The sequence below is a fragment of the Hemibagrus wyckioides genome, linkage group LG23 (assembly GCF_019097595.1).
Source record: "Hemibagrus wyckioides isolate EC202008001 linkage group LG23, SWU_Hwy_1.0, whole genome shotgun sequence".
Taxonomy (NCBI): domain Eukaryota; kingdom Metazoa; phylum Chordata; class Actinopteri; order Siluriformes; family Bagridae; genus Hemibagrus; species Hemibagrus wyckioides.
The window spans coordinates 16,693,464-16,711,279 of NC_080732.1; the positions used below are offsets into that span (position 1 = coordinate 16,693,464).

The 17,816-nt window shown below is 40.0% G+C and overlaps 1 protein-coding gene across 3 annotated transcripts in view; it reads left to right on the plus strand.

Moving 5' to 3' along the window:
* Window positions 1-10,309, plus strand: part of znf385d (zinc finger protein 385D) — a 69,643-nt gene extending 59,334 nt beyond the window's left edge. For 2 of the 3 annotated variants that reach the window (XM_058376179.1, XM_058376181.1), the window contains exons 5-8: window positions 4,156-4,401; window positions 5,078-5,259; window positions 5,968-6,081; window positions 9,202-10,305. In XM_058376179.1, the coding sequence (XP_058232162.1) occupies window positions 4,156-4,401; window positions 5,078-5,259; window positions 5,968-6,081; window positions 9,202-9,426 (767 nt within the window). In that variant the 3' untranslated portion in view covers window positions 9,427-10,305. Of the gene's footprint in view, window positions 1-4,155; window positions 4,402-5,077; window positions 5,260-5,967; window positions 6,082-9,201 lie in introns of all 3 variants that reach the window. The other variant, XM_058376180.1, reaches the window with a different exon arrangement.
* The last annotated feature ends 7,507 nt before the right edge of the window (window positions 10,310-17,816 follow it).

The window sequence follows — 17,816 nt, forward strand, 5'->3', positions numbered from 1 at the left end:
TCCATTTTGGGTACCTACGTTTTTTAATTAGCTCACTGTTTATGAGTAAGAACTGCTAGACAAATGTAGACAAATGTAGAACTATGGAATACGTAAAACACTATGTGGTATCAGGGTACAACTCTCAGCTTGTTAGCTTGAAGCTGGTGTCAGCCATGGTACAGTGCACCTCTAGTAAAGAGGGTTAAGGCCCTTGCTCAAAAGCCCAACAGTGGCAGCTTGAACTCTTGACCTTCTGATCAATAACCCACCGCCTTAACCATCGAGTGACCACTGCCAACTTAGATTGCTGGTCTATTCTTAAAGTGTATACCACCACCCGTTTAACAGCGCATGTTCAGATGTTGGCATCCAGGGCATTCCGTGGTATCGAAGGTCAGGAAAGGTTGACCTGATCTGTCCTGCCTGCAAAGCAGTATCTGGCATTTGAGAAGGCGTTATGAGAAGCAAAGCAAATGGAAGTGTGGCCTGTTTCTTGCATTGACCTGCCTGGGTTTTTAAAGGTTATAAAGATTACCCATTGATCCCCCTGACCTCATTAAGTAAAAAAGAGCAGAATGGCCCTGAACCATTTAGGTTCTGTTGGTCATAGGGCTTAGAATAAACTGACAAGTCTATAAAAGTAAAGAACCTATATTTCCTTCATTCCTAAAATGCTGAATTAAACAATGGAAAGTTTCTGAAAGCATTGCTGACATGGTTTATTTCATCCTGCATTTTGACAATTTAATTCCAAGCGTCTACCGTATGCCTATCAACGATATGTACTGTAATAGAGCTGTACTCTCTGGTGTAACCCCTTCCCAGCATAGCTGAGGTTTGCAGTGTGTTGTGAGTGTATGCTTGTTTTTAGCTGCATCCCTTGGCATTGATGAAAGAGCTCCATCAGCTGTTCCCACTCAACTCTTACTCTCCACCAGGAAACTGATGAAGTAGAATCGGTTTTATACTAAAATCTCTCAAGCTTCCTACCTCATATGTGGTTCTTAGTCACTAAGTATTACAGGATTGGTATGAGCACATGGTGCCCTCTAGTCAGTGGAGAGGCATAAGAACACCTGTGCTTTTTATAGTCAGAGTCAATGATGCACTTTAACAACAGAGCAGAAGTCCCAGTTACTGCTAACAAATTGTCCGGCTAATCACCAGTGGCTGAGGTAGTGCAACTAACTGGGCCGTGGGAACACTCGAGATTAGTGATGCATTGTTTGAGATTGATTTGTCCTTCTTAGATTACTCTTTTGGGTGAACAAATGGTGCATGATGTGACATGGACAAGGACAATATTCTTTATTGGTTTCACAATTTCTGGCCCTTCCCCCAAGCAAGACATGCACATGCACATAATTTTGCACTTGAGTGATGAAGATATGAAAAACAATAAGGGAAACTTTCGGCTACCGTTCAACCACATTCACGAGGTCACAGTTCACAACAAAAAGCTGTTTTGTGTTATTGCAAGACTCCCACCACTGGCCATCTGTCTTCTATCCATATATAGCTGATATTTTTAGGTAATATGACAAATAAGGATGAACAACCATGCAATGCTTCTCTTAAAGATCACACACCTCAGACTTAAAAGATAAAAAAAACAGAGCCACTTAATGGCTCACCAAAATAGAAAGACATAATTCAGTATCGATTGAGTACTGAGATGGAGAGAGTGGATCCTGCCTCTGTGTTATGTCTGCACAAAAAGCGCAGGGTCTCATGGGATATCGATCACTGCTACACTGCCAACCCCAGGACCTCGTTCTGAGAGAAGGGAACCAATGGCAGTTTATCTTGGCTGTAATTAATTTCGATGTCAACCTCATTAGGTTATATTGACGAGCGACGCCGTCGAGCTTGATATTTGACACGACCGTTTTCAAAGAGCCGTGGCTCCGTGATTGATTATCTCACAATCAGGGATAAGACAAAGAGAAGTGGAAAGATCTGACTTCAGATGATAATGTGGGAAAACCTCTTAATGGAATTGTAGACTTTAGTGAAGGTGATTTGAATAAACTGGCCAGATGTTTGAACCGAGATAAAGTCTTCTAGATCCCAATTTTGTGGATCTGCAGCTGTCTAAGGTTTCACCCTTTTAATCGTATTTATTTATATATTTACTCATATCACCCTATTATAGAAACAAGGCTATTAAAGGTTTCCTGTGTAATAAACCTCATGCACTCTGATATGAAATTTGTTCTCGACATTCGAATGTTTTCAGTGTTTCTGAAGAGGTCAGACCACTGTGTGTCCCGGCATGAGTTAAAAGCACTTGTAATTTGCCGTAGCCAGAGGCAGTAATCTCAGACACATTATGCAAAAACTCCCTCAACAGTAGCTGTGTGTCAGAGGTTTACTTTCAGTTAAAATCAGCCATATCATTTGGTTAATTTACTGAGCTCAGCTTTTAGCCTGAAAGCCTGAAGATTTCTAAAGGGAATGGATTGGCTGGAAAAAAAACTCAAACAGAAGTCTTTCTCACCCAAAATAATTTCCATAAAAATCTGTTTAAATCTTTAAATAACCATTTAAAATGACATGCTAGAGCTGCATTATCTCTTTTTTTATAGATCTTTTCTGTATTGAATGGGTGCTTTATTTATAAAGTTTAATACTATCTGGATAGCTAGCAGCATTGCAGAATTACAATTCTGTCTTTAGTCTTATAGATCCGGTGCAAAACGAATGGAGTAAGTAATAAGCCAGTCTTTTGGCTAATAAACTAGATTGGGGGAGGTATTGTATCGGATCACTGCTGCTTTCACTGTTGCTGATATTGTTGTCTATAACTCCTCCCCGAACTGCCCGCTGTCCTGTATCTTGCTCTTTCATTGGCTGTAGGTCATCGCTGAGGTATTTTTCAGTCAGAACTCCTCTCACACTGCAAGACTTTGAGTCACCGACAGGTCCAGATATTTAGCATGCCAAATATTTCAAGGGAGTCAGATCAAGTTTTTAGTCATTCACACTGCGCGAGTAATGCTTTGCCTTGACTTTGCGAAACTAGTCGGTGACTGAAGTCATGCAGTGTGAACTCGGCGTTGGACAAACAGGACTGAACACAGAACAAGTGATCACAATCAGGTAACAAGGACTAGGAAAGAGACAAAACAACACAGTAATGTAAACAAAAGCAATTCACACTGTGAATCCAGATGAAACAACATTAAAAAAGCGGTGCTTATCGAACTGTGCACTTGAGGAGGAGGAGGAGGAGGAGTTACTCGCGCAGTGTGAATGACCAAAAACTTGATCTGACTCCCTTGAAATATTTGGCATGCTAAATATCTGGAACTGTCTGTGACTCAAAGTCTTGCAGTGCTGAGAGGAGGAATTCATGCCATGAGGTCAATTCACTGGCCAAATGTAGAATTTACCCAAGCTACAATGCAGAATAATAAACCTAAAAAATAGTGGCATAATTTAAAGAAAATGCACAAGGATGCAGAATTTTGGAAACATATATCAATTATTATACACCTCATAAACAATTTTTATATACCAATGATGCATTTTCAAGCCTAACAACATGAGGGAATTTATAGCAGGTCATAGAGCAGCGTAAGGTGATGAGGAATCACATTCGCATTCCGACTCATGGGTCACTACTGTGCAACAATCTGTAAGCATTGCTAAATGAGCCCTGGTCAGTCACATTTCATGAGCTGGATGATATGTGACTTTGGAAATATGCTAAAATAACAAAATAACAAATGTGGGGTTTCACCCAGTCTCAGGGGAAATGGTAGGAACTGGGCTGCGGTGCTGCTTGCACAGCCAGCTATGCACAGCTGTGTTCACGCTGTGACCATGTGTTAACAACAAAATGGTTTCAGGGTTGTAAACAGTAACGGGAATGGTTACAAGGCTGCTCAGATAGTTACACAAATGGGTCTGATACTTTTTAGCTAATCAGCAACAACAGCTTCTAAGTGTAGCAGCACCAATAAATCAACAGTATACCACCTCGTCACTGATTATTTTCCTATAACGGTACACCCCCAAGTGTTTTATCCCTCCCTTAGTGTCCTGCATCCTAAGTCTTCCAATACCAATTAGAAAACATTGCACAAAGCTTTATATAGTGGAAATCTGGAACCATCCACGGTTCCTTGATGTTCAAAAGGGTAACCATTCTCTTTATCCCACTTTCAGAATTGATCCCTGATCCATTACACCCGGTAGTTCCTTCATCTCCAGCCAAGTGCAGCTCCAGCGTGGCCTCGTCTGAAGCCGAGTTTACCTCAACAGAAGGACAGAGTCCAGACATCACTCCTGGAACAGTCCAGGATCCCGAAGCCGAGAAGGAGACGGAGGAGGAGAAAGCTTTGCGCCTTCTTTACTGCTCGCTTTGCAAAGTCGCCGTCAACTCAGCATCCCAGCTCGAAGCTCACAATAGTGGTAAGAGAGAGAGTGAGAAACAGACAGAAGCAAGCAAGCTTTCTTCACTTTCCATTACAAAGGTCATCCTCCTGTAAGACGATTCTTAGCAAATTGAGTTGGTGTGAAAGAAAACCTCGGATGTAAACAGAAAGCAGTTTTATGGGTGATGCAAGATATCCTGTTCTGAAAAAGTCCAGTTTTTTAAATCTTTTATCATTTCTTATTGTCCTAAGGCTATCAGATTATTTTGGGTTAAAAGTACCGAAATGGTTTCCTCAGTGCATTATGACTTGAAGACAGTAATGTAAAAAGCAAAACACAAAACATTCTCCAGCTCAATATTCTGCAGACTGTTTGCTAAAGCAGTAAATAGGATACTCTGTAAAGACTAACAGCTACAATCTGCCCTAGAATGGACTCATCTACTAAAAATATTTGAGCGCAACATGAACACTCAGCAGCTGTCTTCGTGTATCTTAATAGCATTAAATCACCAATGAGATTTCACCACCTAACGGCAGCATCTCAGCACTACTCGAGAGCGCTACAGATAGCTGCTGATAGAACCACAGTGCAGCGAAATAGTCATTGTCCCAAGACACATCTTTCCCAAAAATTGAGAGATGATCTTCTTTATGATGTTGAAATGTTCCATATAACAAAACGGTGCCCTTTTTGGATTTTTTTCCCCCAGGCACCAAGCACAAGACCATGCTGGAAGCGCGGAATGGTAACGGCTCCATCAAGTCCTTCCCCAGGCCAGGGGTGAAAAACAAGCTACTGTCACCTAGTGTTGCATCAACGGGCTTGCAGAACAAGACATTCCACTGTGAAACATGCGACGTGCATGTCAACTCAGAGACGCAGCTCAAACAGGTCAGAAAGACATTTTGAATGGAAAGTGATGTGATGGAAGCCAAAAATATTATGCATTTATTTAGAGAAAGAGAGAAAAAGAAAGCTAGAAATCTTTTCTAGAATGTTACATACTATATAGTATATTACAGTATAGCAAAATTCCTTCATTCACATATCCCAGCTTGTTAGGAATTTAAGGTCAGAGTACAGAGTCACCCATGATACATTACTCTTGCTTGAGGGTCCACCAGTGGCAGCTTGGCAGAGCAGAATCTTGAACCGTTGACCTTGTAATCAGCAACATGCACAAATCCACTGGAGCTAACTAATAGCCTTTAGTACAAAAGATACATAATCTCAGGGTTTAGAGCAACAGCTGGAATAATCTGTATTTACATGGAAGTTTACCACCATTGTGCATGGAATGATAGGTAAAGAATAGAACATTTTGAGGGCATGCTGTTAAAGGAAAAAAATCAATAATAGGGTGGTGTGAAATTTCCTGGGTCCTAAACCATATCAGTGAATTAGCCATTACTAAGGTGTGGTTTAAGCCATACAGCATGTTTACGATGAAATAGACTTCCTTAGCTACGTCAGCCAAGATGGTAGCTCCAGTGCGAGTGCAGACACCAAAACCGTGACAGATGAGTTGGGTAAAATTGTGATATTTCTGTTCATATCAAAAGGATGAAACCCAGTAACCATGTATATCTTTTCTTTCAGCACATCAGCAGCCGGCGCCATAAAGACAGAGCAGCAGGAAAACCGGCCAAGCCCAAGTACAGCCCCTACACCAAGAGCCCGAAAGGACAGACCAAACAGCAAATAGGAAATGCAGTAAGTGCTCAACTATCCATCCAGCTAAGATAACGGACGATAAATAACAAATATTTTTGTTTGACAATGAGCCATATTTATTCATGTGGCACTGGATTATATTTTGGTGTCACAACGAGCTGTTAACACAGAGGCACAAAGATTTTTGGCGGCATTGTAAGAGCAAAACGGTTCAGCAGATTTAGCTTATTATATACAGATGGGTGACAAATTAATGGAAAGTGGAAGCTGTGTAATGCTGTGGGAATTTTGTTGGCATTTCTGTGCTTCTAACCCCTTCCACATGGCCTGAGGGCTCACTCAGGGCTTACATATGCAGTGGCCATCACACTGACCAGATCTCAACCTAATTTACACTAATGGCAGACTTAGACACATTCCTCATTAAATCATCAAGTAAAGGAACATCTTTTGGATAAATAGTTCTCCATTTCCAGAGAGAGTCCATGCCAAGGCACAGCTGTTCTGGTAGTTTGTAATGACCTAACACCTTATTAGCACACTTTAGGTTGGATTTTCTTTTAATTTGTCACACATCTGTATCTTTCTAGTGCATTTTCTTTTTAGAGAGTACTGATTGGAGATTACTGGGATGAATTAACTGTCCTGATTTATCAGCTCTGATTGTAGCTTGTGACTGTTATGAAGTTTTGTTATTTTTGGCAAGTGCATGGCTAGAACTTTGCTAGCTACAGAGACAGACTTTTCAAACAGCCGTAATTCATAGTCAATAACCGATGAAACTATTTGCCAACATATTGCCTGCCAAGTTGCATTAATATGAAATTATTGGAAGAAATTAAACCTGACTTGAAGCCCCAAACTGAAAGGAGTGTTTGGCCATCCGTTGCTTTCTGGCCTCCGGTTCTTTCCAGCGTACTGTGTTCTCAGCTGCTAGCACTCTGCCACACTGACTGTATTTCTGCACCGCGTTCAGAAAACATAACAGTTCCCAAATGACCAGGATGCGCATAATGAAATTAACTATGGATTTTTTCAGCATAGTTTCCAAACAGACTCGGATTTCAGTTAATTCCACCAGAAGAAGAGACCTTCCAAAACCTTCCCTGAAACAAACATTGTGGCTATAATAAACGGACGTGCCTGTTTATTTGCTGACAGCAAGATGTGCACAAAACAGCACTTCGGTTAATAAACAGGTTTAATGGTTCACTGACTGTGTGTTTATTAGGTGGGATGCTGTGTTTATGTGCAAGGATGTTGTCAAATTATCTACTAAATTCTCCAGCACAAATGACCACCAACATGGTAGGAAAGATCACTTTTCTTAGTAAATATGGCCACATGTATATGGACATTTAAGCTAAGTTTGGTGGCTCCTTAGAAACTTTCCTGCATTCAATACGGCTTTCCAGCTCAAATCACAGCTGCTGGTTATAAGAGCTGAGAGAGCAGGGTCAGACAGTTCATCACCTGCATCTAAAGCCTGGCTGAGTTGCACATACGTGAGCTGATGTTCTCAATGACCAATCACTGTTTGCCATTATTCCCAAGGACCAATCACTGTTCACCATTATTTCCAAAGACCAATCACTGTTCGCCATTATTCCCAAGGACCAATTAATGATCCACTTTTTTTCCAGTGACCAATCACTCTTCGCCATTATTCCCAAAGACCAATCACTGCTCCTCTTTTTTCCAAAGACCAATCACTATTTGCCATTATTCCCAAGGACCAATCATTGAGCCACTGTTTTTCAATGATCAATAACTGATTACCATTTTTTCCAATGACCAATTGCTTGTCAATGACCAATGACTCACCACAGTTATTCCCAAGGACCAATCACTGGTCCACTTTTTTCCCAATGACCAATCACTCTTCGTCATTATTCCCAAAGACCAATCACTGATCCACTTTTTTCCAATGACCAATCACTGTTCGTCATTATTCCCAAGGACCAATCACTGATCCATTTTTTTTCAATAACCAATCACTGATTACCATTGTTTCCAACGACCAATCTCTTGTCAATGACCAATGACTCATCACCATTTTTCCCAATGACCAATTACTGATTACTGTTGTTTTCAATGACCATTCACTGATCACCAATGTATCCAACAACCAATCACTGATCAACATCATTGTCTGTGACCAATGACTCCTTACAATTAGTCACTGATCACCATCATCATCCCTGATTAAAATAGAATCACAACCACCAATCATTGATCACCATCATTTCTAATGACTAATCACTAATTACCATCATACTCAACAAACTATCACTGATCACTATTGAATCCAATTATCCATTGCCCATCACCAATGAGTCATCACCATTTTACCCAACAACCAAACACTGATCACTATTGTTTTCAGTGACCATTCACTGATCACCAGTGTACCCAGTGTACTGATCATCATCATTGTTTATGACCAATGAATCATCACAATGATCATTGTGACCATTGCTTTCAATGACCAATTATTAACCACCATCATTCCTAATCCCTGAATAACACTGAGTCACAGCCACCAATCACTGATCACAATTATATTTAAAGACTAATCATTAATTACCCTTGTTCTGAACAACCAATCAGTGGTCACAAAATAAATCCATGGACTAAATTCCAATGACCAGTGAAAAATGACCATCATTTTTCCCAACTGAGCACCATAGTTTGTCCCACCCGCACATTGCTTTGTTCTTTGTTTTAAATGTTCTTCTTTATGGTATTTTTACAGTAATAAGTCACTTATATCATCTGTAACCATTTCCTTCCTGTCTATTTTACTTTGTCTGCATTCTTGATAGAAATTAAATTACTAAAGTTTATTCTGATAAATTTATTTATTCTGATAAAACTCCTGATAAAATCTGTTCTAAAAGTCCTTTTTGTACCATGTTTTGATATGCAAATGTTCATAACAAATCACTTAATATGCAAATTACACCATTTCAGCATGCATTAGCTACTTTCCTCTGAAAAACATTGATTAGTAAAGGAACTTTGGTGATGGTGTACCACAAGGGCCAATTTTGGGCCAAATCTTTTTTTCTCACACAGCTGCCATCTTTTGAAACCAAAGCAAGTAAGGATGACTTAACTCTATATATTTTCTGACACATTCTCTGTCTCTCTACCTAGCCAGTGAAGCTGCCTCTGAGTAAGGACATGGGCCAGCCACTGACCGCCACGATAGTGCCCTCTCATCTGGCAGCCGTTGCCGCGGCTGCCGCCGCCACCTTCCCACTTCGCGCCAGCCATAACCCGTCCCTTTTCCAGACTCAGTCTCTCCCCACAACACTTCTTCGCCCTGCACCTGGGCCTATCAGGACCAGCCATGCACCGGTACTATTCGCTCCCTACTGACCTCCGAACTGTGACTCTGGATTAAGTCTGACTCGCCATCTCAGCACTAATTTAATTGTGGTCCAGTCGTGTGGATTATTGCCTTTTTTTTTGTCCATCATCACACCAGAATCCTGTACGGATTCGATCCTGTGTGATACTATACCGCAATAATTAAAAAGACAAACCAGGTAACTATGCATTGTCATCACCATATGACATACTGACGCTAAGCTCTAAAAGGATTTTAAGGATATATTGGTTTTTTTTTATTTGGTCATGTCATTGCTTTTGGAAAAATAGTAAAATTATGTATGAGAAGAGAGAGGCTGAAGTATGGGAAAAGAAGTTCTACTGCTCAGCTGTTTGCACTTTAAGCCCTTCCTTCTGTGGATGTCTTCAGTGCTTTAGATCAGTAGGACGTGATTTATTCCTTCCTGTATTTTGTTTTTATTTGTACGTATGTGCATTTGGTGTCGTGCGAATGGAAAATGGAGTTGGGGGGAAAAAAAAAAGTGAATTACTGCTGATTTATTACTTGCTAAGCAAAGTGTGTGTGTGTGTGTGTGTGTGTACATGTTTGTACATCCCTTGAAGCTACCCATGCAAAAATCTACACAGGTCACAAGGATGGTAAAGTTCGTCTATCTCATCTAACAATGTGAAAAAAAGAAAAAAGATTTCAAATAAAGTCTTACTTTGCTAACTTTTTTATATCGAAACAAATACTTCTACAACTTCACACACACACACGCACACCATGTTTTGATTAACTTTATTGATGAATGATACTTAGGAAATATCCCAGTGTGTCCTGTTGCCATAACGGAATCTTTCTGTTTATTCTGGTACATGAAATGCTGCTATTGACAATGAGGAGAACAAATCGTTATTGAATCAATTCAGCCTAATTTTGAACCATGAGAGAACAATAAACATGAATTTCATAATCGCCTCTAAACAAAATCTGCCACCCCTCTGTGTCTCTGGAGCTTCAATGAGCGTGAGACTCATTTGTCAAAATCTCACAAGTCTCCAGGTGCTGAATGAACTCAGCTGGTCGTCCTCCATGGACCTACACTTGAACTCTCTCCGTTGTGTTGCGTAAATTTCCCACTATGACTTATCCCTGCCTGAGGAAGACTGAGGGGAAAAGTCTCGCTAGCACACGTTCCAATCCCAGCTGAGACGTTAGTCTGCCTAGAAGATAGCGGGAGTTGCTGAATGGGATTGCTGGCACCGTCGTGCGGCCATAACTTATTTATTAACTAATAATGACCAACATCTGTATGTGGGATGGGCTCTTTTTATTCAGTTTGCTTTTCCAGCAAGCTGTCATTCTCACACACATACACACGTATTACTGGTTGCAACCTAGCCAGCTGTGGAGACAGGCAAAATTTTAGGTAGTCTAAATCAAGTTAAGTGCTCTGAAGGAAGCTTGCATATCATTTGCACAAAATTGTATTTTACACAATTTTGTTTGTCGATGTTGTTTTAACCCCTGCTTAAATGTTATCTGAAGACAGTGATGCAGCAGCGCTTTAGTCTTTTCATATATCCAACTCCTTATCTGTACACTCAAGCTTCAAAGCTCACACTAATACAGCCATCAACGATATCATACTTATCATCTCATAAATTGACGAGTCTCAATTTTACCTCCTCAGTTTCTATCTGCTGAATGGCCTGATTATAAAGGTGACTCTTTGGAAGTCTTTTAGAAAAATTCTGGCACTAACAAAATATCCATCCATAAGAGAGCAGTACACTGAATGATAGCTAAAGCTAAACAATATGGAACCACTGGGGACCCAACAACACACACGTCTTCATAATCTCCAGTAAAGCAAAGAATTGGTGTGGTGGAACCATCATACCCCAACATCATACACAGGTCTTCTCATTCTCCAGTAAAGCAAAGAATTGGTGTGGTGGAACCATCATACCCGAACAACATACACAGGTCTTCTCATTCTCCAGTAAAGCAAAGAATTGGTGTGGTGGAACCATCATACCCCAACATCATACACAGGTCTTCTCATTCTCCAGTAAAGCAAAGAATTGGTGTGGTGGAACCATCATACCCCAACATCATACACAGGTCTTCTCATTCTCCAGTAAAGCAAAGAATTGGTGTGGTGGAACCATCATACCCGAACAACATACACAGGTCTTCTCATTCTCCAGTAAAGCAAAGAATTGGTGTGGTGGAACCATCATACCCCAACACCATACACAGGTCTTCTCATTCTCCAGTAAAGCAAAGAATTGGTGTGGTGGAACCATCATACCCCAACATCATACACAGGTCTTCTCATTCTCTAGTAAAGCAAAGAATTGGTGTGGTGGAACCATCATACCCCAACATCATACACCGGTCTTCTCATTCTCTAGTAAAGCAAAGAATTGGTGTGGTGGAACCATCATCCCCCAACACCATACACAGGTCTTCTCATTCTCCAGTAAAGCAAAGAATTGGTGTGGTGGAACCATCATACGCAATTGGGAACTTTTCAGCAATCTAGAACAACCCAGTACAAGGGTTCCTATAAGAGAACAGACTGTTGAAGGGTTCTATCAGAGGCATTCATTCTCTAAGATGCTTTGGAGGAATCTAAAAATGGCTGGATCCCCAGGTCCAATATTTAGTTTGTCTGTGGTGAAAACCCTTAAAGAACCCTTGTAGGACCCCTTTAGAAAACTAGAACCAATAACCATCCATAGAACCATTGGGGAATCCAATAGCATACACAGTGCTTCCATCAATGATATCATACTCATCTAGCTGAGCCTAAGACTCTCAGACTTTCGAAGCTATCTATAATTGCATTGCATTCTGGGACAATGAGTCCAACTAATATTGCGCCCATGTCTCCATTACTTCAAACCGTATGTGAGGTGAGTCAGGAAAGAAGTTTTTGCTAAAACACTGAATCCCTAACATTATCCCTCATGTTGGAATTTCATTTAAAAAAATCTGCTGTTAAACACTATTTAAAAGCAGCACTAGCATTAACAAAATCCACGTGTGATGTTGGACCTAAACACAGCAATTTCCTTTTTAACAGCTAATAAAATTAGCACCAGACTCACTAAATGTCACCGATATTTAATAAAACAGTGTTGGATATTTATAGCGTGAACATGTGACCAAAATGTGTAAAGATTATGTGTTCTTAATGATTTCTTTTCGAACCTGTAACTGCTAAATTGTAAGATCTGCACTTGAACAATGGAAAATTCCTCTCGCTTCTTTAACATTGATACTTACTTGAAAAGCTCTCTCAACGAGTCACGATTCGACGAGTCGTTTGGAGCTCGACGCTGCATAATGCACACTCGAGCGCAAATAATTGCATTGCGCTGCTTTTTCTCCCCACATACCATACAACACATCGGAGTGAGTCTCTGCCCTTTCTTTTCAAGTGCCTGAGAGAGGATGGTTAAAAAAAAAGGGAAAGGAATATATAACGGAACCACACAGGGCGGCAGGAATTCCTCCCAAATGAACAGATGGATGGCAAATTCACACCTTCAGTCATTCTTGAGCTTCTGATCAGGAGGAATGTAGTCAGTAATTAGCATTCTGTCACAGGAGGATTGGGTTTTTCTTTGCTCATATTGCACTCTCTGTGCTAGATAGCCCGGAGCTGTGAAAGCCTGCGGCGTGCGATGCATCACACGAATCTCCTGCAGGAAATGGAGCAATTTCATGGATCATGCTGACAGAGGGGCGCAGTCTCAATTTGACCTCCCAGTTCTCTTGGGAGTGAGTTTCTATCTGCTGAAGGAATGTGAATGACCTGATTATAAAGGTGACTCAATAGACTGCAACATTCAAACACTTTTGGAAGTCTTTTGCAAAAATTCTTACATTAACAAAATACATACATCCATAGCAGAGCAGTTCGCTGACTGATAGCTAACACTAAACCCCATGGAACCATTGGGACCCCAACAGGACTTCATATACTCCAGTAAAGCAAAGAATTGGTGAGGTGGAACCACCATACCCCAACAGCATACACAGGTCTTTATATACTCCAGTAAAGCAAAGAGTTGGTCTGATGGAACCATCGTACTCCAACAGCATATACAGGTCTTTATATTCCCCAGTATTAGCAAAGAGTTGGTCTGGTGGAACCATTATATGAAATTGGGATAGCATTATAGAATTAACTTTTCAGCAATCTAGAACAATCCAGGACACGGATTCTTATACCTTTCTTATAGGAGAACACACTGTTGAAAGGTTTTACATACAATTTCCATTAGAGGGACCCACTGGAAGAACATAAAAAATGGCTGGATCCCATGGATCACTATTTCCCTTTAGAAAGCTAGAACCAATAACCATCCATAGAACCACTGAGGAATTTAAAAACATACACAGTGCTTCTCATTCTCCAATATTGTGAAGAGAAATTACACAGAGAAAAAGGAAAAACATTACAGTATCATTGTATAATTAAAGGTTCTTAGCCTCCAGAAAGTGTTCAACTTGGAACCCTTTCTGATAGAACAACCAGTGGTCCTTAAAGTAAACCACATTTTAAGACTCTCAAATAGCTGGTTCCCCAGTTTTAGGTGAAATCTTATTTTCATTCTAGCAACGTCTTTTTTGGCTTGTTTCATTGCTTTCGGAGGTTTTTAAAGGCGTAAAGCCGAACATCAGATGATTTTTGCTTTCATAACCAGCTCCAAGTAAAATGGTTTAGAAAGATCTGGCACCAGTAGACACCAATAGTCAATAGCCACCAACCTTTTAGGAGAACCCAAGAGCATGTTGTGTAAGTTTTTTTTTTTATAAAGTCCTACAGCTGAAAGTAGAACCATTTTAGTAAGCTAGAAACAATAAACATCCATAGAACCCATTGGAGAATTCATTATATGGTGAGCATTTAGTAATCTAAGATAGCTACACTCATTAAAAAAACAGTTCTTTAAGGGTTCATTAGATGATTAAAGGTTCTTAGCATTCATAAAGGGTACAACATGAAACCCTTTCTGATTGGGTTCTCTTTTTCTAGAGAGACTTATTTTGTACCACACTGGATGACCCCAATTTTCTTCTAGGACCTAAAGGCTCCTTTGATTTTTGCCCCAGTTGAAATTGAAATTATTAAGGGATGAATATTTCAGAAATTGTTCTTTAAGGTTTGTTTTAACACCTAAAGGGTTCTTTGAATTGCTCTGTCGTGAAACCCTTAATGGGTGAACAATCATTAATATAGTATATCTGCAGACTTTATAGGTTCCTTTGGGTAAATAATGGTTCTTAGCATCCTAAAAGTGTTCTACTGTAAATGTCTACATAGATCTTTTCAAAGTTCGCTGCATTGCAAAGACCCTCAAGTTTCCAATACACCATTCTCAAAGGTTTTTTGGTTTGTCTATTTATGTAGAACCCTTCCAATAAAGGTGTTTTGTATAAAAGCTTCTCAGTAGAACCTTCTCTGGAACGCTAGAGCAATTAACTATTAAATGAATACTAAAGGAAACTTTTTTTTAGAGTACAGTTCAGTATTTAGGACTGTATAGACTTTCCATCAGGAGTCTTAATCAGGATTTGAAATATTGCCGCTCTGGCTCCTAATGGCTGTCGTTATTCAGTAAATGACACACAGTATGTGATGTGTTCAAAGACAATTATGAGAGCTAATACGGTAGGCCAAGTTTACTTTTAAGTAAGAAAAATAGAGATGATCGGTGGTGTTGACTCAGAGGAGCCATGGATCGAGTCTGGAGGGAATTGACTGTACGCTCAGTGGAAGGTAATTAATAACAGCACGAAAAGATTTCATTTCAGGTTGACTTGGAGGTAATGTAGCATGCACTCGGCAAACTGGAGTCGGGCTTCGTTATTATTAAGACCACTCATATCAATTACCTCTGAAAAATGAGCCTTGGTGAGAATTAATTTAATCCAGCTCAGGGTTTGGAGGTGCAGTTCAGTGCAAGAAACTAATTATTTTCCACCTGTTGAAAGTTCTTCGAGTAAGTGCTGTGCAAACACATAGCGTATACTTTCAAAAAATAAAGGTATGAAACTGCATGATCTTTGGGGTTGTAATGGCAAGGGTATGTATTTCAGACACAACACTGAACTCTAAATGTGAATTAATAGTACAGCACATGTACTTTTCGAAAAATAACGATACACTATATGGACAAAAATGTGCGGCCAACTGACCATCATCCCCATGTGGTTCTTCCTCAAGCTGTTGCCTAACAGTTGGAAGCACACATTTAGATACGTCTTTCTATTCCACAAAGCGAGCTCCATAAAGACATTTTGCAATGTTTGGAAAGGAAGAAAGGAACTCCTGCACAGAGACCTCACCTCAACCCCACTGAACACGTTGAACTGAAACGCCCCAGGCTTCCACTTCCAACATTGGTGTCTGATCTCAATAATAGTGCTGTGGAGGAAATATGTACTCTTGATGGTATCACCCAAGCAACAAAAAAACCTTGTAGAAATAAGGGTATCAAACTGTAGCCTTTACTGTTCAAATTCTTTCTTTGCCTATCCCATCCTTGGGAGTTTGGGGGTCAAAGCACAGGGTAACCAATGCTGCAGCAACCCAGGAACAGTTAGGGGTTGAGGGCTCAATGGCTCATTGGTGCCAGCTTGGTAGTGCCTGTGCTTGAACCCTGACCGTCCGATCCACAACCCAGAGCCTTAACCACTTGAGCTACTAATATATAGACGCCCAAATCCACGTGAACAACACTAACTCCACTTCATAATTAAATTCAGACCACAGCACATATGCTCCTTATAGAGATAACATGAAGCAGAATGAAATTCTCAAAACTTCCCCTTCATCCCAAATGGTAGTCGATCATATTTGACATATTCGGTGCCTGGCGTTTGCATCTTTATGTTTTTGCATTGGTGAAAAAAAACCTGTCTTTTAAGAAAAGTATTTTCCAGAAACTCCTCCAAGTATATCCATTTTCTTTAGAAATGCAACACAGACTTCAATGTGGTTTGGTACACAGCAGTGGGACTTAGCATCATCTATAAACATGAATTAAACTTTATCTTGCAATTAAATGCTGTATAGTTATTGGACAGCAAGCATGGACAAACTGCGAATTTTCAAGATAATTACTGAATGGATCAAATTGCCTATTTGGTGAACACACTACTCTAATAACTTTTATACTGAACCTGTGAGCACTGTAGCATTTAATTGCATGAACGAGTGAGCAAGTGTACAATTATACAAGAAGTGTTTCTTTAAATTTCTTAGTCCTGAAAGTTATAGAACTATATAATAAAGTCTGAACTGGATTTAATGAGACTAGCGGTTCCTGCTTTGCAACCATGACTCCCCAGATCCACTACAATCCTGACCAGGCTAATCTGGGTACCATTCCTCTGCTAACACTGATATGAAGCTGATCTGTTTGAGTGAAGTGGAAAGAATGAAGGACTAAAATGCATCCACATCGTTCTTGAAGCAGGCGATAAATCTCTGGTAGTCAAAATGCAATGTGGATAATGTAGGAAACTGAAAATCTAAAGAAATTGATTCTGAACACTGATATACAAGTCATTCAGGATGGCTTTTTTACACATTAAGAACACACACAACCACCAGAACCACCATGATCGCCATCTCACTGGTTTCTCCATCCAGAGTCAAGAGGACTGACAGTAATAAATGCAGCAGCTGGGTTATCATCTTAATGGGACTGTCAGTGACGTGTCATCTCAGTACTCCAGGTGACAGGTGGGACGAGTGAAGCGTGCTGAGGACTTATCAGATCACAGGCAAAAAACGGGACATGATTCGAGCTGTCACTCTGTTGTTTCGGTCTACGAAAGGTGCAAAATTAGCATCAGCACAATCTGAAAGAAGGCTGATACAGGAATATGGTGTATCGAGCGACGTAAATAGGATCGTATCTGATTTGCATGTACATTGATTTTGATTTAGGATGTTCAAAAAAAACCTTGGAGTAATTTGCGCCTAAAAATGTGCTGATTCAAGCTGCTGGGATGCAATGTTGTTAAAAAAAATAATAATACCATGATCTTGATCTAGATTGGCACAGGATTGTTAGACCTCCTAAAGCTCATGGACTGAGCTAGTGTGCATGGAGCCTTTTTAAAATCTACATCAAGTACAGTGCTGCCATCTAGAGGGCAACAAGCAGGAATACAGCAAATTGAACCTATACCCATGTGACTCTGGTATTATTATTTTTTGGTATTTTTAGAAATCTGGAAATTGAAGGATTTTCCTTTATTTTTGCATGTTGTGGATTGTTATGTGCAAATCCATTAAAAAAACAAACTGAGCACCCCAAAAAGTGACTGCGGCAATCATGATTAAATGCACACTGACCTGACAACAATAAAATAAAAGAAATATGATGTTTCATACATAGTC